The following is a 23,888-nucleotide window of genomic DNA, read 5'->3' as shown; positions in this document are numbered from 1 at the left end:
GAGATTGCAGAGAAATTAATAATTTCATGTACCTTGGTCAGTGTAAGCTGATAAGTACTTTCTTGAAAAGCAGTTTTGCAATATGTATCAAATGTCTGAAAATATCATCCCATTTGTCTTAGCTGAGGCTGCTATAAGAAAATCCCATAGACTGGGTGGCTTCAACAAGAGAAATTAATTTTCTCTCTGTTCTTGAGACTGGCGGTCTGAGATTGGGGTGTCAGAATGGTTGGGCTGTGGGGAGGACTCTCTTCCTGGCTTGCAGACGGCTGCCGTCTCTCTGTGTCCTCACATAATGGAGAGAGAAGGAGAGAGCTCGTTTTCCTCTTCTTATAAGGCCACCAGTCCTATCAGATTAGTGACCCATCCTTATGACCTTTTTAACATTAATTACCTCCTAAAAGCCCCATCTCCAAATACAGTAACATTGGGGGTTAGGACTTCAACACATGAATTTTCAGAAGGGACATAGCTCAGTCTATGGCACCACTTGATCTAACAATACACTTTCAGAAATTTATCCCAGGGAAACAATCAGAAATGGGTTAAAAAGATGTAGTGTAAGATTAGTTATTGCAGCAGTATTTATGGTAGGAAAAAGATGAAACAGTCTAAATTTCTACTAAAGGGGTATTTTAATAAATTATGGTATATCCATAATGAAACATCATACTTCATTAAAAAGCATTTATTAGGATATTTAAATGATGTGAAAAAATGTTTATACTTCATTAAAAGAGTCAAATTATAAATTAGAATGTGCAATATATCTATAGATTTATAGAAAGAAGACTGGAATTACATTTAGAAAATGGTATTACCTGTTATTTCTTATTGGGACATTTAAGGAAATTTTAATTTTTGTCTTTGTTTTCCTAGATTCCTCCTCCCAAATTATGATGTGTACATAGTCTTTTAATTTCAAAAACCCGTTATTTTTTAAAAATAATAACATTAGGTATGGGGCAGAGGTGATATTTATATCAGAGAACACTGCCAACCTTAATTCTCTTTATTTTTACTTTAAATCCTTTTGATATTTTATTTTTCTTGACTTCTAGAGTTGTGTGCAGCAATGGTTTTAGTTTGATTCCAGGAGAGGCCAGTTATCAAACACCTTGATAGCTGTCCTTAGCCTGTCTGTCCATCACGACCTTAACATAGAAACTAAGTCACCTGATCGCATATCTTCATAGAGTCAGATTACAGCTTTTTTGTACCAGTGTCTACTCTTTTTAAAAACCTCCAAAGAAAATAGAATGCAGTAGGAAATTCAAATAAGGAAAGGATTAGGAGGTAAGAGTATTTGGAAAAAGAGAAGAATATGATTTTAAAATTTTATTTTTCAAAATATTTTCCCATAGAAAATCTATTTCTTGTATCTCAGTGAACATATAGGGGGGTGACTTAATTTCTTCTTATGGATATTTAAAATTTCAGGAGAAGTTCAAGGACACTGATTATGTAATATATGACCATCTAAATGATATATGATTTTGTTTGAAACAATGGAAGGGGTTACAGGTTAGGGAACAAAAATAAAAGATTGTTTGCTCCCTCATCTTCTGACATTTCTCATTCTTGTGCTGTGTGTTTGTCTCCTTTTTATTCTCTTCACAAATGGATATGGTGGGAAATACACGAAGTGCAAAGTGACTTTCACCTGCGGTGCTGCAGGCAGAATTGACAATTCAGAAATACCACCCTCTGCTGTCTCTCCCCTTCTCACTCTCTCTGGAGGAAGCTAAGATGTCATCTGTTCCTCATAGAAGAGGGCAGGTGGCAAGAAGCCTATAAGAAACTCAAAAGCACCGTGAACTTTGTCATTTGCCCACTCATTGCTTGTGAAATATCTTTTACCGCAAACCACCAAACGGGCAGGATGAACCAACTTCCCTGATGAGTTGGGGAGCGAGGCGGGCATTAAAGGGGAAGAGTGAAGGAAATCTATCTCATCAATTTGCCAGTCTTTTCTATACACTGTTAACTCCTGGTGCACTTATTCAACCCACAAGCTTCCTGAGCACGCTGTTCCAGGCAATAGGCAAACTCCTAGACGTTATAAAGCCCAGGACACATTTATCCCCTACATGTCTAGAATCTGTCCAGCTGATAGACGTGATTGAGAAAAGAACTATAGGAAATGTTAGAGTTTTCATTAAGTAATAGACCAAATGGTCATGAGCACTAAATGATGCTTTGGAAGTGGGAATTGTGGAGAGATATAATGACTACATAATTTTGGGACTTGCTGTTTAAACAAAGTTAAACAGGTTTCTTTACTGTCAGGCTTGTCAGACTCCTTAATATGCCAGGGTTGTACTATGAACCTCCAACAAGGTCTCGCGATTGGTATTGTCCCAAAAATACTTGGGCTGTCTAACCCTTTTTGATGGAGTTTGTCACAGGACTATTGTTCCTTAAAACGTGTTTGACAGCCAGCAAGTCTTCTTTACTCAAATGTACCCAGATGAGATGGATATTAAGTATGCCAAAATTGGTTTTTTGTTTTTTTTTTAAAATGCTCATCAATGATCAATTTTTTTTTTTTTTAAGATTTTATTTTTTTCCTTTTTCTCCCCAAAGCCCCCTGGTACATAGTTGTATATTCTTCGTTGTGGGTCCTTCTAGCTGTGGCACGTGGGATGCTGCCTCAACGTGGTCTGATGAGCAGTGCCATGTCCGCACCCAGGACCCAAACCAACGAAACACTGGGCCGCCCACAGCAGAGCACGCGAACTCAACCACTCGGCCATGGGGCCAGCCCCCCAAAATTGGTTTTTATTGGTCTTATAGGCCTTTGACATTTTGTATTATATTGGAAAAAAAAGGCTATAAAATGTGTGAATTGTGAACTGGTTAACCAGGGAAAGCGAAGCGACCAGCTTAGTCCATATCTGAATGTTGAAGCAGGTTCTCTCATTGATACCGGCTCTTCTACTCAAATGTCTGCAACCCAGTTTTATACTCCTTTCCTCTTAGATCTTTCTTGAACTGTGATGTTGTCATTCTTTACTTTCATAGAAACTAATTTCTTATCTGAACTACCCCAAAACCCATGGAAGATAAACGAAAATAGATTAGTAATACTGTTTGTCCCTCTTGTTCCTGAGTCGTCTTTTAAAAACATCTTTCCCACTTTAGGATTATGTTGCACTCCTGAGAGAAGGCATTGGTAATCGGGACAAGGTGTCCAATATGTGTAAAGGATTCTGTTTGTTTTAAAATGCCTAATCTGCCAAATCAATGAATAGCACAAATTATAAAATCCCTTAGTTAGAGAGGAATTTAATGAAATTAATTTCGATTGGCCTTAATCTGTATAGGAACTGTTTTCTGGATGAATCTGCCTTTCAAAAATGGTTGTGTGTATGTGTGTGAGTGCACACACATGTGATGGTTTCTATGAAAAAAGAATGTGACCCATAGGCAGATGTAAGATCAGGCCATTAAGCTTCGGTGGCAGAAGGTTCTATTGTATAAATTCTGTTTTTTAAGACTCTTTGAAGTATAATTAACATAGACACAACTGCGTTTGGTGTTCAGTTGCTTATTATGTAATACCAGAAGGAAGCTCCAGGTCATAGCTTATTTGACTATATCTGTAATTAAAAGATCTGCATCTATTATTAAACTGTTTTATAATTTGTTCATATCTTAAATTTCTTTCATAGAATACTCTATTTTTATTGAAATCATGTAACTTCAGTAACTACAGGCCCCAGGAAAAATGAAAATATTAAATCTTGACACATGAGAATACCCTTACTTCTCTTTGGAACCACTTAAATATTTATCAGTCGTACAATTAAACCCCAATTAATGTTGAATCAGAAAATTGGTCTTTTATGTTAGAATTTTAAATAACCACATTTTAACATCATTTTTGACATTTTTATCAATTTTTCAATTTATCATTTGACGTTTTTATCAATGTCAAAGGACATTATTCTTTTTTTATTATTTCTAGAAAAAAATTCTAATTTTAAGATTTAAAGCAAATCATTTCCTTAATAAGTAAAATGGCAAGTAAACAATAAAAATTTTCTGCTAAGTGTAAATACATGCTAACTTTTGTTAGAGATATTTTTACCCTGAATACTTAACTATAATTCATGCTTCTGTTTGCTTTTCAAAACATTTCTTATTTTATCTGTGATATGATAAAAACATTCCAAATAATTTATGCAATATTAATACTAATAAGCAATTATACTAATTTTTGTGATATTACTACTTCATGAATTTTTATAATCTTATATAGCTGATATTTCTATGTTCTATATTTCATCCGTTCATTTCTTTAGCGTTTATGTATTGAACATCAACAATATGCCTGCCACTGTTCTGGGCACTAGAGGTAAGCACAAAGGAGGAAGACAGTAAACAAATAAATATATCCCTGTTGGATGACAGCCATATGTACAATGGCAAGCAATAAAGCATTTTAAAAGAGAAGAGGTCTGGGGGAATGGGAGGTTACACCTTTACGTCACATGGTTAGAAAGATAACCTCAATAATCCTGAGTACTGTCAGTAGAGATACAGAGGAAGTGAGTGAGCAAACTGTGTCTGTGCCTAGGGAAAGAGCTCCCTAGCAGTGGAAACAGCACATGCAAAGACCCTGAGGCAGAGCATGTTTCCTATGTTTGAGGACTACCTAGGAGGCCAGGGTGGGTGGAGTGGAGGAACTTGCCATGAGGAGGAGAGGAGATCAGAGGGTGAGTGTGGGGAAGGGGAATCATAAGGTCTTCAAGACCATTATAAGTGTGCTGGTGGAAGCAGCCCATGCAAAGGTCCTGAGGCAGAGCATGCTTTCTATGTTCGAGGACTAGCTAGGAGGCTAGCATGGGTGAAATGGAGAGACTTGCCATGAGGAGTAGAGGAGATTAGAGTGTGAGTGTGGAGAAGAGGGATCACCTAAGATCTTGTGGACCATTAGAAGGGCTCTGGCTTTTACAAGGAGTGGTACCATTGTTAGGGGTAGGACTCATGCTTGAAAAAGGCTCACAATAGTGTGTTGCCAATACTCTGACAAAGACAAGACTGGAGGAGGGAGTTCAAGGAGGCTGCAGCCATACCCAGGGGAGGACTGATGGCAGCTGGAATCAGAGGAGCAGCAGTAGAGGTGGTGAGGGGAGTCCAGGGGAGGACTGATGGCAGCTGGAACCAGCGGAGCAGCAGTAGAGGTGGTGAGGGGAGTCAAGTTCTGGGCATGTTTTGAAGGGATAGCTGACAGAAACTCATTTGTAAACTGAGCTTATGAAGCTATTTTAAATCCCTATTACCCTGAGTCTACTAGATGAATGTTCATAAAATGTGACTAGTTTAAGTTTCTCTCGAGGCTTCTGCGAGTCCAGATTTTGTAAATGTATGACAGAGCAAATTTTAGGACTGCCTTTGTTAAGGTCTTTTTTAATTGAATCACTGATTCAATAGTAGGTATTTTAAATTTTATTGATATTTAGGCTCTCTGCCTTATACAAGTAATATAGAAAATGTTTGATGCAAGTAAGTATATCTAAAATAATTCCACCATTATTGCTTCTCAGATATGGTTTCCATTTTTTAATAAGGATTTCTTTTTATTGCTCTTTATTATTTTCTGTGAAAAGATAGGGGAAAGAGAATGAGGCATGGGCGCTAAAAGCCTTGCCTTTGGAATACAAGAGACCTAGGTTGAAGGTCAGGCTCCTGCAGATACCTGCCGTGTGACCTTGGGGAAGCAACTTAGCCTCCCTGAGTCCCTGAGCTTCAGCAACTCCTCTCTCGGAGGCTAGAGAAAGGATTTCTGTGAGCATCCTATGTTGTTATGCATATAAAACAGCTAGCACAGTACCAGGTGCGTATTTAGAATTATCTTTGTTTTAATAACTACCATGACAAGGAAGATATTGATGACACAGGAAGTATTTGCATTTATTTGAAAGAATAATTTTAGAAAGAGCTATTACTTTTAGGCTTGACTGCAGCAGAATTGCCAACAATTTAGATATAGAAGGCCACTTCATATACCTAATATTCAGTACATAGTCTTGTCTATACACTAAAATAAAGACACATGAATAAGGGCAAGTCCAAAATATTAAATGTTGTATTTAACCTGTCAGCTATGTACCTAATATGGTAATGAACTCAGTGAAAATGACAGCGCCGCACTGTGTATAACAGTCTTGATCTTAGTGAAGGTTGACAAGTGGCATTCCCCTGACTTACCTTTCTCACTTTTCATCGCCTGAACCCCTGGCTGCATCCTGTCAGGTAGACGAGGTGCCCCATGAAGTTATTTAACAGGACGACTCGCTCTGTCACTGTGGATCACAATCTGCTTTGATAGTTGGAGCAAACAGTAAAATTCACTCAGATGTAACCGTGTGGTTGGTATCTGTCAGAGAGCAAAGCCAAAGGGCCATGTCAGTCATCTGGACAATAAAGATGAGTGCCTTGCTCTTTTTCATCAAGTTTGCATAGGTTTATTTAGTGAAATAACCAACCTGCAACTTTGTGGTGTGAGTTTTTATGCTCTCTCTGTAATAACATAACATAGTTATAAGTTTTGTCTGAATGCCCAAATTACCAACTTAATAATTTATATAGAACTCTCCAGTTGAACTTTTGTGATCGTCGTAAATACTTGTTCGTAGTTTACCATGTGATTTTTGTGCTATCATTGCTTTATGGGAATTGACTCTGAAGTGATATGTGAAAAATTCCATTATTAAACTATTATAAAACATTGGGGTTAGCTCATAGTTCATTGCTTTGTAATTTGTAAATTGGACTTTCTCTTCTCCTTCCTAAAAATGTTTGAAAGACCAGTATTTTGCTATTAGTTTTTCTGCAGTTAACATTCAAAACACATTCTGATGGAATAAATGGGGTTGATGTATTATTCTGCCAAAATTAAATAATTGTGTTTCTCTATTTAGGGAAGAAATATAATTGTAAGTAATGTTTTCAAAGCATAAATTCCAGCAGCATGTGAGATTCCGAAATAAATTATTTACTCTATACTGGAAGAAACTTCTCAGACTTAAATGACATTTTGATATGAATAAAAGGTCTTTGTGTCATTATGATTCAGGTATAACTTTAAAATTAATTGCTTTTATCCTAACTGACTAGTTTACAAGTATCAAAAATACACACACACATATGTATGTATGTATATATATATAAAAACAACAATGAGAGCATCAAATAGAAATCTTGTTGGGAGAGTTACTTTAAGCATTCATTTTTCTTTGTTTTCATAACCCTCATTTCTACCTATTTTATGCATAAATATTAAAAATTAGTAATTTGGAATGATAAATACATGAGTCAATGAGAATTAAAATATAATATTTAGAAAAATAAGCTAATATGGGAAGAGATTATTGGTGTTAATTATCAAATGTGAAAGATTCATTTTGTTGAAATATATAAACAGATTTTGAAATGAATATGAGATTAATATATCTTTTTCTCTGTGTTAAGGACAGTAATATATAAAATTTATATCTTCAAAATTTTAGTTGATTGCTATACAACCGGATGCTTAGATTGGTACAGAATAAATTCTAAATTCCTGACATTAGATATATTTTGTATTTTCAATCTTAACCTAAGTAAAAGAAGATTTCCGTTCAGTCTTCATAGCTACTTTTAAAAATCCTAATTAAAACTTACATTTATTCCATAGGGATATTTTCTTAAATGCTAAATCTTGATTATAAAACATAGCTCGTCTGTCTTTTCTGTATATGTTTTTATCTAAATATTTATTTTGCTTTATGTGCTTACATATTTAACCAGAAAAATAAAATAGGGCAGTAAACCACTTCATGTATCCAAAATTTCTATGATTCTTACAGCAATTAAAATTAAATCTCCAATTTCACATTAGCTTAATTTTTATTTGGAAGAGTGAAACAGTTAAGACATTTTAGCTGGCATTCAGTATATTTTTTTGTAATAGTTCCATTCAGGGGTATTCATTTAATGATCAAATGTTTGGTACCACTATAAAACACTTTTTACTGCCATTCTCAAGGACTAGTCATTGTTTTCTGTAGATCTGGAGAATATTTATTGTAATCTTTTACCTTGAAGGCTGTCTGAAAGAGAATAATTTCATTCCATTCATTCCAGGTCAAAATACAAAGCAAATGGCTGCAAATGTCTCCAGTAAATTTCTACTGTAGACACAAGCAATATGTATACCTTAATTATTTGGATTTTTCAAGGAAATATGTATAAATATGAAGATATTAAATATTTAAAAGTAAAGATTCTGTCAGTATAAATTACTGATTCTGATTTGTTTCAGGCCTGATGGAATTGGAACTGTGTCAGTGGAAGAAAAAGAGAGATTTGAGGAGATAAAAGAAAGACTCTCTTCCCTTTTAGAAAATCAGATAAGCCATTTCAGGTATGTACTCTATCCATTACTGCAAGTATTTGTTTTCTTACTTCACTCAATCTTCCAATCCCCTACAAATGTTTATTTTATTTTTCTGCTACGACTCAAGAACTATCAGTAGCTTCTCCTCCATTGCTTGCCAGGTATGATCCACATTTCTCAATCTGTGGTCTGCTTCTCAGCCTGCCATTCACTTTCCACGACTCATTTAGGTAGGGCCCTTCCCCCTACAGTCTCCATTCCACCCTACCTCTCGCTTCCTTGGGCATTGCTCATCCTTGCGTAGCCTCTTCCCATGAGCTCTGGTGACTATTCCTCCCTCTCTCTGTGTCACCAGACAAGGAGACTCTCAAGTCCCACCTTCACAGTGGAGCCTTTCTCAATTATTCTGGCAAAGGGTGGAAAAGCTGAAGTCCTTTAGGATGTATCGTCTGTGCTCTTGACTAGTCACCACATAGTTATGACATACATTTCGTAAGTAGTTAGTTATTTTATTGACATTCTGTGAGTACAAGGGCCATGGTGCCTAGCACAGTTCCTTGCTCAAAAACATTAACTATTGTTACTAAGAAACATTTGCAGAGTGAAAGATAAACGTCTTGATGATATTCCTTTTTTCCCTGATTATAAATAGTTGAAAACAGAAGTATGCCAATACATCTCCTTTTTCTTTTACTCTTATCACTAGATCCTATAGTGTTGCCATGTCAGTGTATTGTCTGTCATGTTGCAGGTATGTGACATGGAAACATTTCATGTAAACTTGCTGAAAAAATAATGTTGGTTAATATTAACATTCCCCTTAAACAGTGTGAAAACACTTATTTAACCGTTGAAACAGTGTATGGCTGCTCTGGGCCTCAGTTTCCTTATCTGTAATATGAAAAGCTTAGACTCAGTGATTTTTAAATGATGTTAAAGGAAGAAATTCTCAGAGGTTATCCTGTGCATCTGTTCCCCAGCATTAGTGATTTCACCTGAGGGAGAATTTTCATTGTCACAGTAACCAGGCATGCGAGCAGTCTTTTAGTGCTGGGTTTAGACATGTAATGTGTGGGATGGTCTCACATTGGAGAATTGTTCAACCCAAAAGGTCAGCAGACTCATTTTAGGAAACACTGCTCTGGATAGCATAGCAGAATTCAACTTTTACACACTTAAGATTGAATTCTCTACTGATTCTTTATTAGTTTGTGAACAAAACGGAGACACGAAGAAGGCTTTTGCATTTGCAGAGAATGTTCCTGCATTTGCCATTGTTAAGAGTGTTGTCTCTTAGTTGTGTAGAAACCCTTAAAATCATTGTATATGTCTTTCAATGAAAATTAATATACTTTTCTCTTTTCTGACCTTTTTAAGATAGAGCTCATCATTCAGTTAAATATCTATATCAGTCTCCATGGTTATTGGTATCAATGCTTTCGTCTCCAAATAATAGATGGTACTTCAGACTGGTTTAAAGAAATACGTGTATACACTCACTTAACTTCAGGTCTCAGATAGGTCGAACTTTAAGACAGGCTGAATTCAGTAGCCACAGCTCCATTTCTTTGTGATTCTCACTTGGCTATCCTCCTTCATGGGATGGCTTTATCCCTAGATTGGTAGTAAGACCACGGAATCCCTTGGCCTCACATCTATATATTCTAGTCTTCAAAGGAAGTACTAGAGGCCATCTCTTTCTGTGGTTCTCTCTTAGGATCGTTAACAAGTTTCCTTAGAAGATCCTAGCAAACTACCCCTCATATCTCATTTGCCTTAAGTAGGTCATTGGCCCATTCCTAACCAAACCCAGTGGCCAGGGGAAGCCCACACACTAGATGCCTCAGTCAGTCACTGATGAGCAATGGGATCACTGTGATTGAGTTAGCCTAGTCAGAGCCACCCACCAGGGGAGTTCAGTCCCCTACACTGCCGCCCGGCAACTACACAGGAGGAGGCAGGGAGCGGCAGTTGTCCACATCATTTATTGTATTAGTTTCCTGTCTCTTACATTTTGCTTCTCTATTTCTCTTATATGCACGTCCTCTTTGAATAATTTCTCTAAAGATTTACTCTAGAATTCTTTTTAGCTTTTATTTCTTTGATATACTGAGGACAAGAACTGAAATGAATTGGTCTAGACATTTTGGGCTGACTTTTATATTCCCTTCTGATGTTTGTAGAGTTTGTATAAATTTTACCACTTTTGTTTTTCCTGAGTCCACAAAGACTAGATGAGGGAAAATGGGATTAAAATAAAACAGACGAAATTTTAGTTGTCCATATAGGCAAGTTTAGAAAAATTTTTAAATTATCCATGAGGATTTTCATAAGGATTCTACCAGATGATCTTCCTTAGTCACTTATGTTGGCTTACTAAATGTTAAATTTACTAATGTTAAAATTTAGAAAGAATGGAAATTATTTATCAACTCATGCTAAAGAAGTAACCACAGTACTGTTAATAACTTCTATATAGAAATTTATTTATTTAGGCCCAACCATATTCCAGAAATAAATTTCAAAGTCAGAGATAAAATAATAAGACAAATTAAGTTAAACATAAATGAGGAACTTCTGGTTAAAGATAGATTGAATGCATGGCTGGCTAAGCTTCCTCACAGAACCTAACTAAAACAACAGAACAGTGTTTTTCAGAAGACAGAAACTCACAAGGACAACAAGAGTAAGAAAAAAATGGAAAGAAAAATAAAATAAAAAATGTGGAAGTCAGAGAGATGAATGGTATCTAATTTAGCCACCTAGGGAAAAATGAATCATAAGCTAGCGTTGGGGAAAACAGAGAAGATCGTGAGGCTATACAATCACCAAAACGTTTAGAAACTGCCAGTATTAAGCCCTTCTAGAAACTGAGAGTTAAGGACTATTTGTTGTAAATTTGTGTAAGACACACTTAGATCCCCAGGTCTCTTTTCCAACTCAGCAGCCAGGCTGCTGCCCCTCCCCTCCCCTGGCAGAGCACTACAGATTTATTCCCTGGAGAGAGTAAAATTAGAGGGTATCTGGATGGATTAGAGGGGGTGGAGGAGGGGAGGAAACATGAGGCACAGTTGGAGTTAGGGATTATATGCGGAAACATGGAGATTAAATCAACGTTTCTTCTGAAATCTGAGAAGCACAGCCTTCTTCTAACTCACATACTTGACGCCCAAAATGTTGGCTGGCAGGCAGGGAGGTTTATACCTTCCAGGCATATTCTAAGTGTCTTCTCCTGGGACTCTGACTAGCCCAAGAGAAAAGACCTAAAGCTGTGGACAGTAAAGACTCCCACTGAAACAGCCCAGACAGATTCCCCTTTAGAAAAGACCATAGTCTACACATACCCACCTGGGTGCACATAGCTTCCATTCAGTTTTTTAATACCAAACTTTTGAAAACGATCAGACAGCCAAGGCCATCAGACGTTTGAGAAAAGCATTTACCATGGAACACAGAGCCCAAAACAAGTAAATTTAAAAAAAAAAAAAAATGCAACTTGGAAACAAAGATTATATGGGAAGAGGAAAATGGGGTAGGGGTCGTGGCATTTATTACTAATATCTTTAGAGAGGTTTGAGAAGACAGCATCTATAAAACAAAACAAGATGTTAAAAAACCTCAAGGAACAAATAAGAGCTCTTAGAAATTGTATGCAAATGACATACAAATACATACACGTGATTGAAAGATTAAGTTAATGAAACCTCCCAGAAAGTAGGGGGAGTCAGGGGGTAGGAAAATTGGAGTACAAAGATGGGAAAAATTAAGGAGCTGCTTAGGAGTTTCATCATAGATAATAAGAATTCCAGAAACAGTTAAGGCTGAAGGTAAGAAATTATCAATAAAATTATTGAAAAAAATTATCCAGAATTAAAAGGCATAAGTGTTCAGATTGAAAGAGCTCATTGATTACCCAGCACAATGGACTAAAATACCCATCAGGGTACATTTTCACGAATTTGTAGAATGTTAGGGATAAAAGAGAAGATCCTGAAATACAAAGAATCAAGAATCAGAATGGCTTCTGAACATGATTTAGTCTATAAATATTTATTGAGTACCTACTATGTGTCAGGCGGTGAACAAAATGAAAAAAAATCCTCTGCAGCTTTCATTTTGATGTGAGGAGCAATACTGATATCCAGAAAGCAGTGTATCAGTAACTTCATAATTCTGAGGAAAGATTATTTCCAACTTCGAATTCTCTATCAGCAAAAGTCTTGATTAAGGGCAATGGCAGAATAATGACATTTCCAGATATGCAGGACCTCAGAAGATATGCTTCCCGTATTCCCTTTCTGGGGAATGCAATTTACAAGACTAAGAGAAAACAAAGAGGAGAATTAAGATCCCTGAAACAGGAAATCAACATGAGAGAGGAGGGAATCTTCATAATAGTGGCTAATAGAGACGCCAAGTGACATTGAGCTTAGAGAGCAACCAGTTCTCACTGGAGTAGGTCAGAAAATTCTTCAAGTAGATTCAATTGACAAAACAGAGATATTTTAATATATTAAGAGGAGATTTACCCCTGGAACTGAGTTCGGAGTTGCATTATTTAGACTGTATTAATTATATGAGAGTTTAGAGTTGTATTAGATTAAGTATATAAAAAGAAGAAATTAAAAACAAAGACAAGTATTAATTATAAACAAAATAGTGGCACATTAAAAGTAATCATAGTAAACACTATGTCTCAGCTATCTAGGACATTTATATAATCAATGTAATGTAGGTACTGAATTTAGATCTAACCCCCAAAAATGGTGTAACTGTGTTAGAAGCATAGGAAGGACAGGAATTCTGTTTAGGGTGGGGGAAAGTGGTCTTAAAAAAAAACTACTTATGTCCAAGATGGAGTAACAGGGATGATATTTACCCTTCCACCTGAAATAGTTTTTTTAAGGGCAAGATATGTGGAGAAAATGATTTTTAAGACATTAAACATAAGATAATAACTGTGTTTCCTGAGAGATGGGAAACAAATGAATCAGCCCTTTAATTGACCCTGCTTACTGCCAGGAGTGTTTCCAGGCCATGGCCCAGGGAGGAGGAACCTGGGTGGACCCCAGTGGACATCTTGACTTGAGGAGACAGAACTGGGAGTCCAGAGAGGCAAAGCAGCCAGAGTTCTCATGTCAAAATTCTAAAGAAGAGAGACCTACAGGTATTTGCTGGGAATCCCCCTAGAATCTTCAGCTAAATACTGATCTGTGCCTTGTATGTGAGGAAACTATTCAAAGTTGGGCAAAGAACTATATGAAAGGATTACAGGGGGAAATCCTCAAAGCTAACACAGGGCCAGGAGTAATTCCAGTTTCCACCACCCAGAATGGAAACCTTCTAATTCATGGGCATCAGGTATAGTACTTAGAGGGGTTTGTCTCCATAGCGGAAAAAAACTATTCCTCGAATAAACACTGTCGTGGTTTCTCCTAATGAGGATTAAAAAATCAAGAGTCAAATGGATCAAATCGTTTTCAAGTAATTTACATTCCAGAACAAAGTTCAAGAATGTTTAAAGGAATACAAAATTGTTCAGTCATCAATAAGGTAAAATAACAATGTCTAGCATCCAGTCAAAAATTTCCAGGCATATAAAGAAACAGTAAAATATGACCAGTGAAGAGAATTTAAAAAACCAACCAGAAAGGAAAATGATACCGAAGATAGAATTAGTAAACAGTAGTATTAAAAGAATTAACATTATCACGTGTCATATGTTCAGCCTGCTAAGGGCATCAATGGAAAACCTACAGCTAACATGATACTTAATAGTGAAAGACCGTTTTCTACCTAAGATGAAAAACAAGGCAAGGTTGTCTGCTCAAAAGTCAATGATCGAGGTAACGTGGTATGGAGAGTCCAGAAATACACGGATATGGTCAATTGATTTTCAACAAATGTACAAAGTTTACAAAGTATGCTTTTTTTCAACAAATGGTGCTGAAACAGTTGGATACCCAAATGCAAAATATTAACCTGGATCCATACCTCACACCTGATTCAAAAGCTAACTCAAAATGGATAGGCCTAGAAAACAGAAAATCTCAGTGTCCTTGGACTAAGCAAAGATTCTTAAAACATCAAAATCATAATTCATAAATGGAAAAATGTTCCCTTGAACTTTTCAACTTTTGATCTTCCAAAGACATTGTTGGGGGAATAAAGAGATAAACCTCAGAATAGCAGAAAATATTTGTGCAATACAACCCCACAAAAGACTTCTGTCCAGAATATATAACTCTTAATAAGAAATGAAACAACCCAATAAAAAATTGTTTTGACAGATATTTCAGCAAAGATATATGATGGTGAAAAGATGCTCAAATCATTACTCTTTAGGGAAGTACAAATTAAAACCACGAGGTACTACTACATGTCTATTAGTATAACTAAAATTTTAGAAAATCACACTGAACTAGCAGCCATTGGCATGATTGTGAAACTGGAATTCCGCGTACACTGCTGACAGAAATGTAAAGTGATACAACCCACTTTGTAAAATAGTTTGCAGGTTTTTAAAAGTTTAAGTGCCTAACATATGACCCAGCCATTCCACTCCAGGTATTTTCCCAGGAGGAATGGAGGCATATGTCCACAAAGACTTTTACATGAATGTTCAAGCCAATATTATTCATAATAGCAAAAACATGAAAACAAGCCAGATGACCATCACCAAAGAATGGGTAAAAAATGTATCAGAATACTTCCAAGCAATAAAAAGGAGTGAACTGTTGATACATGCAATAGCTTAAATGAATATCAAAATAACTATGTTGAGCGAGAGAAATCAGACCCAAGAAACTACATACTTTATAATTTGTTTACATAAAATTAGGGAAAATACCAACTAATGCAGATGATGGAAAGTAAATCAATGGTTGCCTGGGGTGGGGAAGAAACATTTGGGGGTCATGAATATGTGTATTACGTTGATTGTGGTGATAGTTTCACAGTTCAAAACTTATCAAATTGTGTACTTTAAGTAGGTGCAGTTCGTTTAAATGCCAAAAGAATCAGCTAATAGTTAAGAACATTTGCTAGAGAAATTAATTGGGGAGGGGGTGGAACTGACATAAAGGAATTCTGTTTCTCATTAAAAGCCTCTTAGAAGAAGTTTCCTTTTAGTCTATATGCATACATAACTGATTAAAAATAATGTGTTTAAAATGGGTAAGGAAAAGAAACAGCTTAATCATGGGACAAGTCCATGCAGGCTCATTTATCTGTGCAATTAATTTATTGAAGTGGGAATAGGTGATTTCAGTTTATCCAGATTAGGTATTAAACTTGGTTGAATTTTATTTGATAATTGAGTGTTTTCCACTTCACTTTGCTATTATAGAGCCGTCAAAGTGGTAAAAACCCAAAATATTTATCCTGAAAGGCAGAACAAAATGATTCCCTTCTTTTAAAACTTGTTTTGTACAAATTAATTAAGCTTCTGTGTAGTTATTTTCTGTACTTTATTGATTCAGGATTACTTGTAGTCTGTAAATGTGTTGAATTATTTACACATCGTGGGCAGCTAATGCTAATTCAGAACATACCCAGTGGGACCTCAGAGCCCTGAAATGCTAAATGTAATCTGGGGATCAGTAACATTCCATTCATAAAATGTGTCACCTACAGGTTAATGGAAATAAACAATAGGAAAGACAATGGGTGGATTATGCAAATGCACTGAAAAGATTTAAGCAGGAGGAGGGGACTACAGAACCCAATTTGTGTTTTATTGAAACGTGGATTAAGCTTTATGGTCAACAAAATGATTAAAGCTACTTTGCTAATTTGCTAATTCTCTAAAAAGCGCCACTGCACAGGAAAAACTCTATCAAAATAAATTGGTTGTGGCTTTTTTGGTGTGTGGGGAGAGGATAAGAGGGTGAACAGAGGCAAGATTAAGCAAAAGAAATTTTTAACAGTAAATGAAATGATAAAGAGTATTCGAAAGAAAAATTTAAGCGACTAGATTAATGACTTATTTGCATTTATCTGAGACTAATGAAAGTTTCGTGAAACTAAAACCCAATCCTAATATAGATTCAATGACTGCTTTGTGAGAAATCAATCTTTTTCTTTAAAATTTGGTCCTATAAAACAAACTTAAAATATAAGGAAACCTGTTCAAATTACAGCATGGAAGAAAATTATTTCCTTGTTAACTACATCTTAGAAAATGTCTACTAAGCCCCTAAATAATGGCAAAGGACTTGGAAATGAGGAAACTTCCTTTCAAGTTATTAGTTCAAAGATTTCTGAGTCAGAGCAAGGTGGCAGCCTAAGGACAGCCCCAGGGGCTTGCAGCACTGGGTCTTGGGGCGGTGCAGTGGGCAGGGAGGGGGTACTTCGCTGAATATGGTTCCACAAAGCAAGGAGTTCCAGCAGGATGAAGTGGCCCTGATGTCCTGTACTCTTTAAGTGGAAAGTGACCTGAAGAGGGACTCCCTGGTAAAGAGCAATAAACTTGTCAGCACCACGTGGCAAGTAACTTCTGAGCAGCCCACTCACTCTCCCCGCCACTGCCCCTGACTTCAGAACATCCGTAACCTGCCGCTACCCCCCCCCCCCGCCCCCCCGCCTCGTTGTCGGTGTGTTTGGATCCCATGGGACTAGAAATACCGCAGATTAACGACTCTGCGGGCAAAAGCGCTGCCGAAGGTTTTTGTGTTTTGTGTGGGGCCGTGGGAATGGTTGACATGAGCATAGACAGGCAATGTCTATAAAGGAGTCTAACTGGACCTTTGTCCTAGAAGTTAGGTCTGTGGTGTACGGTTCCATCTTAAACCGCACATAAATGTACGAGGAAAAGGAGGAAGCCGGTGCATTTTATTGTAGAGCTTGAATAGCAACAAACTTCGAAGGGAAATTATTCGGGACTTTAAGTATCTCTTTACTCATAGGACCCTAGAGGTTCTTTTTCGTTTCCTGTGTTCTTTCTGTCCATGTATCATCAAGACTTTGAACCTTTTTCATCACAGTTGACGCATTTACTGTTTAAGATGTTTAAATCGTGGGACTAGGCAAACTTCCGCAGGTAAAATTTCCCCAGAAGGTCGATGCTGTTTTAACCACCTTTCGTTGTTCTCCAGAAATGCCAAGTGATAGAAGAGGGAATTATTTAGCAGTCTTGAATATTAAATGTTTAACTTTTTTATTCCTTCTTTTGTTTTTAAAGATACTGTTTTCCCTTCGGACGACCTGAAGGTGCTCTAAAAGCTACACTTTCATTACTTGAAAGGGTATGTTTGAACATTGCTTTATAAATTGTTTGCGTTCTCAGTTGCTCTGTATTTTAGTTATTCAACTAGGCAGACAGTCCCGTTCCTCACGATGCCTGTTCCTCTGAGTCCACAGCATTTCAGCAATTTCTCACCTTTTAGTGCTACATTCAAACTCCCTATATGCCTCCTTTTCCTCCCTAAAGCCTTTCTGAAGCCTCCCACTGCCATCCTGTGCTGAGCTCATGGCATCTTTTTGGTATGCCATGGCTTTGGCATCCATTTTTCCCACCTCTTTTTTTCTGTCATGAAGTAAGTATTCTTCTTTTTTTTTTTCAGGTGAGTATAATCATCTCTGTTTTTCAGATTTCACGTTTGTCCTTTATTATCTCCCCTGACTTATTTGTACTTCTCCCTGTCATATTCCTCATACCTATGAGTTTTTCATTTAATATTCACAAACATATCATTCCTTTCATTCTTAATTCATCTTAGAATTTATTTCAACTTGTGTAACTTTAAATGAATTCATGAATCATGGAAATTCATTTTCCCACCAAAAATAAAGAGCAAACAAAATTTCACATCCATGCTAAAAATCATTTATTAATGAAAGTATATATTCTCCACTCCTGTTTTTGTGGGCAGATTAGGTTTGAAAGGGAAGTACCATCTTCATCTGTGTCTATAAAACAATTCATAATCTAGTTGGAATCTAACAGTTAAGTGACATGAACAACAACTATTCCTTATCAATATTAAAAATATTTTTCACTTAGCCGTTAGATTCCAACTAGATTATGAACCGTTTTATAGACACAGATGAAGATGGTACTTCCCTTTCAAACCTAATCTAACGCAAAAAATGAGAGTGATTTGATTATTTTGGTCCTAACTTATTGACTTCAGGTACTTGTCCATTTTGCTGCCAAATGAATTCCAGGTACTACATTGTTTGTTAGCACGTTTATTAAAAACAAAAAATGGAAGACATTATTCAATCATTCAAAGACTGGAGAGGTGAAGGCAGCTAGAACTGACGACTAAAATGACGTCTTTGGATTATAGATTGGTTTCATCCAAATATCCCTGTCTTATCCTTGATTACTGTGCATTCAGTGATAGAAATATTATTGTAGTAATTATCTGTTTTCTTAGAATTTGTATAATATTAAGAGCTGCATGTAACCCAGGCTTTTCAAAATATTAATTTCATCCTGTTCATTCAGGTAGCAGGGATAAGATAAAATCCTTAAAGAGAGCTTTACTTTTTGGAAGGACGTCCCATCCTGGGTACCTCGTACAGCCTCTCTGTTCTGGTTTCCATGGTAGTGCTCCCCTCCCCCCCCAGCAGGGAAGAGTTAGTAATAGCAGAGATGCCCTGGTGCCCTGGGCTGACAGGTGGCAGGATGAACAGTGACCTTTATTCCAGTTATAGTCACTAATCATGTCTCTGGCTGAGTTGAGAGAGAAATCATAAAGACCATTTTTTCATTTTCATATCTCTGTACTGACATCTTAGAAAAATAAAATCTACACGTGAATTCTTGATACTTACGATGCCTTGAAAGAACATGATGAGGAGGCGTGAAACAGAGGTTGTGTCTCCCTGTTTGAACTTGCAGCCTTTCTCTGCACATTGCCAGAAAGGAGGATTCAGTGCCCCTCGCTCCAAATTAAGTGTCCAGCTCCTGGATAATATGAAATATTGCCTGATTTCCACCCTAGGCTCACCTCTGTAACAGACATATGTATTCTAATTTTAACAGCTATGTTTCTTATTTAAAAGTTTGTCACCAAGGGAAAGCCTAATAGTAAAGGTCATGGTTCTGCATGTGGAACAAAATTAATCTTAAATTTAAATTTTGTTAATAATCACATTAGAAATAATAGTGCCTCTTCACGCTTGTATATTTTTTTACTATAAGCAGAAGGATTTTTCTGGCTGCAAAGGGTCTAACGTGCAATACTAATTCAAGTGCCAAATATATGTCAGTGTGTTAAAGATTTTGCTATAAGGGTATGAAGGATAGTTGAATTTGATAAGAAAATTTGTAAGTGATAAAGTTTGCTGTTTTCTAAAGAAACCTTGCCTAACAAAATTAAAAGATGCTGTTAAGGATCACCAGTGCTTGAATGATTGAATAAATTTGAGATTACAAAATCCTAAGTACCAAGGCTGATCGAAAAAGAATGAAATAATAAAGAATGAAATAAATGAAATGGATGTCTTCATGTTCTTTCAATGTTTCTTTGAAGATAAAACACAGATAGAATAGTATGAACGCTTACAGAAGCGTTCTTCTCTATATTTAACATTTTGCATATATTTTATAATTTGAATGTAAGCAAACCAAGAAAAACTGCATTAAATATATGGAAAAATAGTTTGATGGTATAATCAAATCTCTTTGTGAGTACTTTTGTCACTAAAAAAGTTTTAAGGAAAATTATCAGTGAGTCACTATAAAAGTGCTTATAAATATATGCACTTTTTTTAATTAAAAAAAAAGCTTTTTATGTTTTCCCCTTGCCAGTAGTAATATTTTTTAAGGAAAAGTCCAAAAACACATTGTAGGAACACAACAGCAAATGCTCTGTTAATTTTTTTTTTTAGTTTCAGAAAGTTTCCATGTATTTTAACATTTGATACTCCATTCATTTCACTAAGACAAAGAAATTTTCTCCTCCCTCAACAGATCCTAATTATGAAAATTTAATTAGTGAGAATAGAGGTCTTGGTGTTTTATAGAGCTCAAGAATGAATCTTATTCTTAACAGAATTTTTGTTATTCCTTTCATATATATTGCTCGAAAGATTTAAAGCTTTTAAATTAGGGATGTGCAAAACAAACTTTGTTTATGACTTATCCCAAGGACTATAATCCTGATCTGAAACAGCTGCTCTAATGGTGTCACGGGTCCCTGGAGGAAAAGTGACAGTCACACTGAATGGTGGCTTGGCCTATGGGAGGTTTTGATATGCACAAATGAGGCTTAGACAGGAGGAGCCAAGACTGGAGGATTACGTTCCCAGTTGTGAAGTGCCGACTCCTTACTTCCCTTCAGTGTTACCTAGGACCCCTTCCTAGTAATAGGTCTGGAACAATTTGGTAATTTGTTTTTAGAATTTATTTTATACAGTAAATCTCTCCTCCTCTCCCCTCTCTCTCCCTCCTCTCTCTCTCTCTCTCTCCTCTCTCTCTCTCTCTCTCTCTCTCTCTCTAGGTTTTAATGAAAGATATTGCCACTCCCATACCAGCAGAAGAGGTGAAAAAAGTGGTCAGAAAATGTCTCGAGAAAGCTGCCTTGATCAATTACACTAGACTCACAGAATATGCCAAAATAGAAGGTCAGTGCAGTGAGCAATTGCCGAAGTGGCGGTGAGAGCCAACAGTGCCTATTCACTGAATTTTCTGTGAGCAGTCCTTTCCTCTCCCGAACAAACCTGTGCCGTGGCAAAGGGAACTGTCTCATTAAAATCTCAGCTGGTGCACTGAAGAGCTTTTTCCTATTCATTGCTTTAATATGCCTCCTGGGACTCTGCTTGAATGAAAGACCCAGGATTCATGCTTAAGTTGTCCTTTGTTCTTACTTTGAGTTTTCAAGAAACCAAAAGGTGTTTTCATGGGTTGTATTTTTTGACATTACTGTAAGTATGTCTAACGTTTAAACTATGGGCAGTGTGTTCTTTCCCGATCAGTACAGTGCAGTACTGCATAATTTTATTTTCTGTTCTACAGCGTCACTCAGAGAAGGAGGAAACTTGTTGATTAGTGTAAGGGCTGAAATAAACTGATAGAGTGCCCTGCAACTTTTAATTGCTTGCAATATATTGATACATTTGAAAGATGAGATCTCTTGAGAGGACTGTGCATTTTTTTTCTCTTCAGGTTTTATTCATTAAGGATACTGAGATTTAAGATTTTTAGAAATAAGCAGATTGAAATTTGGGGCAAAGTCACAATATCAGTGTTTATTCAGTCCTTTGATATAATTAAAAGTAATAGAAAGGGCCTCAAATTCTTCTGATTATCATAAAACTGGCTTGTGTAGTATATGTAGCATTAACTTAGGGAGGTAGAAAGTTTGCAATGTTAAATACTTATATCTAAAAATAAAAGTAAATCATTCTTTAGGAAAATTTTAGTAACTTAATATAAAATTGTACTTAATTATAAATGTATTAGTTAATATTAAGATAGTTTCATCAAAATTCGAACAATGAAAAATATTGATTATAATTGGCTATGTTATGTTCTTTTTTTCTCTCCAAATCTGATCAAGCTTTCTAACAAGCATGCGATAACCAACCTCCTGAGTGATTAACAAAAAAGCCATCCCATCACTATGGCAACCAATATTATATCATGAGAGTAACAACATGAAACCTCCTTAGTTACCAGTTTAACATCATTAATTATGGTATCATGTTGTGTTAAAGCAAAAGCAATGAATATTAGATCATTTGAAGAAAGTGGAAGATAGATTGGCATTCATATTTTGAATACTCATTCAAATAATTTTCATGTTTTGGGAATATTGGGTGTTGTGAACACAGATTGGAAGACTTGATATAAAAATAGACATGTTGAAACCTTTCAAATCTGGCAAAGAGAAAAAAGTTTGTGGACAACCTAAATAAACACAGTGTTGTTTTATTCAAATGTCATGCACCCTATCCAAAAAGTCTATGAGAATCCTTTTGTTCTTAACTATTTTAGTTAATATTTTTTACCATTACCTCGTCCAAGAATACTGAAAAGATATGCAGTATGTTTCTTTGTTTATCTCTGTGTTTTCTAGTCATAGAGACCTTTTTAATATGTACACATGAAGAACCTTCTTTTATTTTATGCAGCCTTGGACTTCTTTCATTAACCAGCTAGACAAACATGTTAACATTGCTGATCAGAAAGATGTAGCTATTTTTCTGGATCACACATAAAAACAAGTCTGTGTTAGAGAAAGCCTATAATAGGACCAAATGGACACTGAGCAAGGAACTCTCCCACCTCTTCCCTTTCTGGAGTCACCCTTCTCTTATCTGCAGTCTAGTGTGAGAACATTCTAGAAAACGGATCCTAGAAATCTAGTCAGGTAGGAGTATTGAGCAGTCCCCTTTAGGAAAAACAAAATGCATGCTTATCAGATGAGAAAAATTATGTTTTTCATTATCTCCCTTCCCCCTTTTTTGTATCTTAAAAAATGAAGTGCTTTTGTTTTGTGCTCAGGATCAGACCAAGAACAAAATCAAATTTAAGTTAGAAATAGGAAATGGGCTACTTTTCTTTGCTTGGTTGGCCTTTTACATTATGTGAGCAGTGTGGGTAGAGTTTGCTTTTCTCTTAAATTCTCTTTTCTTATGTTTTAGGCCCCGCAGAAAAGGAAACAGGTAATTCATGTCTGTGCATGCCGTGTAGTTATTTCTAACGTGGTGGTGTTGTGTTGTGACGTTGATAAATAGCCCTCTGCTTTTTGGAGCTCCTGTTAGATCACTTTGACTAAGATACTGAAAATACTTTGACTTTGTTGGAACTATGGCTAATGCTCTGTAGGGAAAATATAGCCCTTTTATCTTTATAAAGGTTCAGCAATATTTTTTTTATATGAATTCAAAATACCAGAGGCTGTATTAATGCTGTGCATTATGTTTTAAGCATGGACCCTAATCTTATTTGGAAGCCGTTGCCGATATTTGAAGGACTCTTACAGCTAGAAAAGAGGACCATCTTTCCTTTATCACTCCTGAAAAATAAGAGTAAAAAGAATAAATGCTGTTAAATGCAAAGTGAGCAGTTTTTAAGTTTGGAAGTTGTTAATCATAGGAATGAGCAGAAGTTATGAAATCTCATTCTCAAGAAATTGCTGGGAAAGAGTTCTCTGGGTCTCCGAATTTTTAAAGGTTTTGTTTTTTCTTATACTACTTATCACAATTGTAATTAATTTAATTGCACATGCTGATATCTGTGTATTCGCTGTCTGCCTCATCTTTGGCCATTTGCAGGCAGAGTCTTTACTGAACTTGCTAACTGTTGTACCCCAGCACTGTGCCACTGACACAAAGCAGGTACTCAGTACTTTGCAGAGAGACAAGAGGTTGGTTGGTTAGTTCCGTCTAAAAACAATGGAGCAAGAGACAAATGACGATCCTTTCTAGTCCTAGTTTTCTCATCGTAGTCAAATTTTGCATGCAATGTTATAGACAAGTTTGCTTGGGTTGTTTTTAACTGAAGGCTTCCATTAAGGGCTCTGCTTCTTTTTTTCCTACCTTTTTC

The 23,888-nt window shown here is 36.2% G+C and overlaps 1 protein-coding gene across 12 annotated transcripts in view; it reads left to right on the top strand.

The window, feature by feature from the left end:
- The window catches only part of CADPS2 (calcium dependent secretion activator 2), a 495,842-nt gene that overhangs the window by 364,655 nt on the left and 107,299 nt on the right, over positions 1 to 23,888 (top strand). For 8 of the 12 annotated variants that reach the window (XM_070264988.1, XM_070264986.1, XM_070264982.1 and 5 more), the window contains exons 14-17: positions 8,312 to 8,413; positions 17,568 to 17,631; positions 20,839 to 20,962; positions 22,985 to 23,005. In XM_070264988.1, coding sequence (XP_070121089.1) covers positions 8,312 to 8,413; positions 17,568 to 17,631; positions 20,839 to 20,962; positions 22,985 to 23,005 — 311 coding nt within the window. The remainder of the gene's footprint in view (positions 1 to 8,311; positions 8,414 to 17,567; positions 17,632 to 20,838; positions 20,963 to 22,984; positions 23,006 to 23,888) is intronic. The other 4 variants (XM_070264987.1, XM_001502202.7, XM_070264989.1 and 1 more) reach the window with 1 other exon arrangement.

Source organism: Equus caballus, chromosome 4 (assembly GCF_041296265.1).
Source record: "Equus caballus isolate H_3958 breed thoroughbred chromosome 4, TB-T2T, whole genome shotgun sequence".
NCBI classification, from domain to species: domain Eukaryota; kingdom Metazoa; phylum Chordata; class Mammalia; order Perissodactyla; family Equidae; genus Equus; species Equus caballus.
The sequence above is the reverse complement of the archived record's forward strand: the minus strand, read 5'-3'. Positions and strand labels throughout refer to the sequence as shown.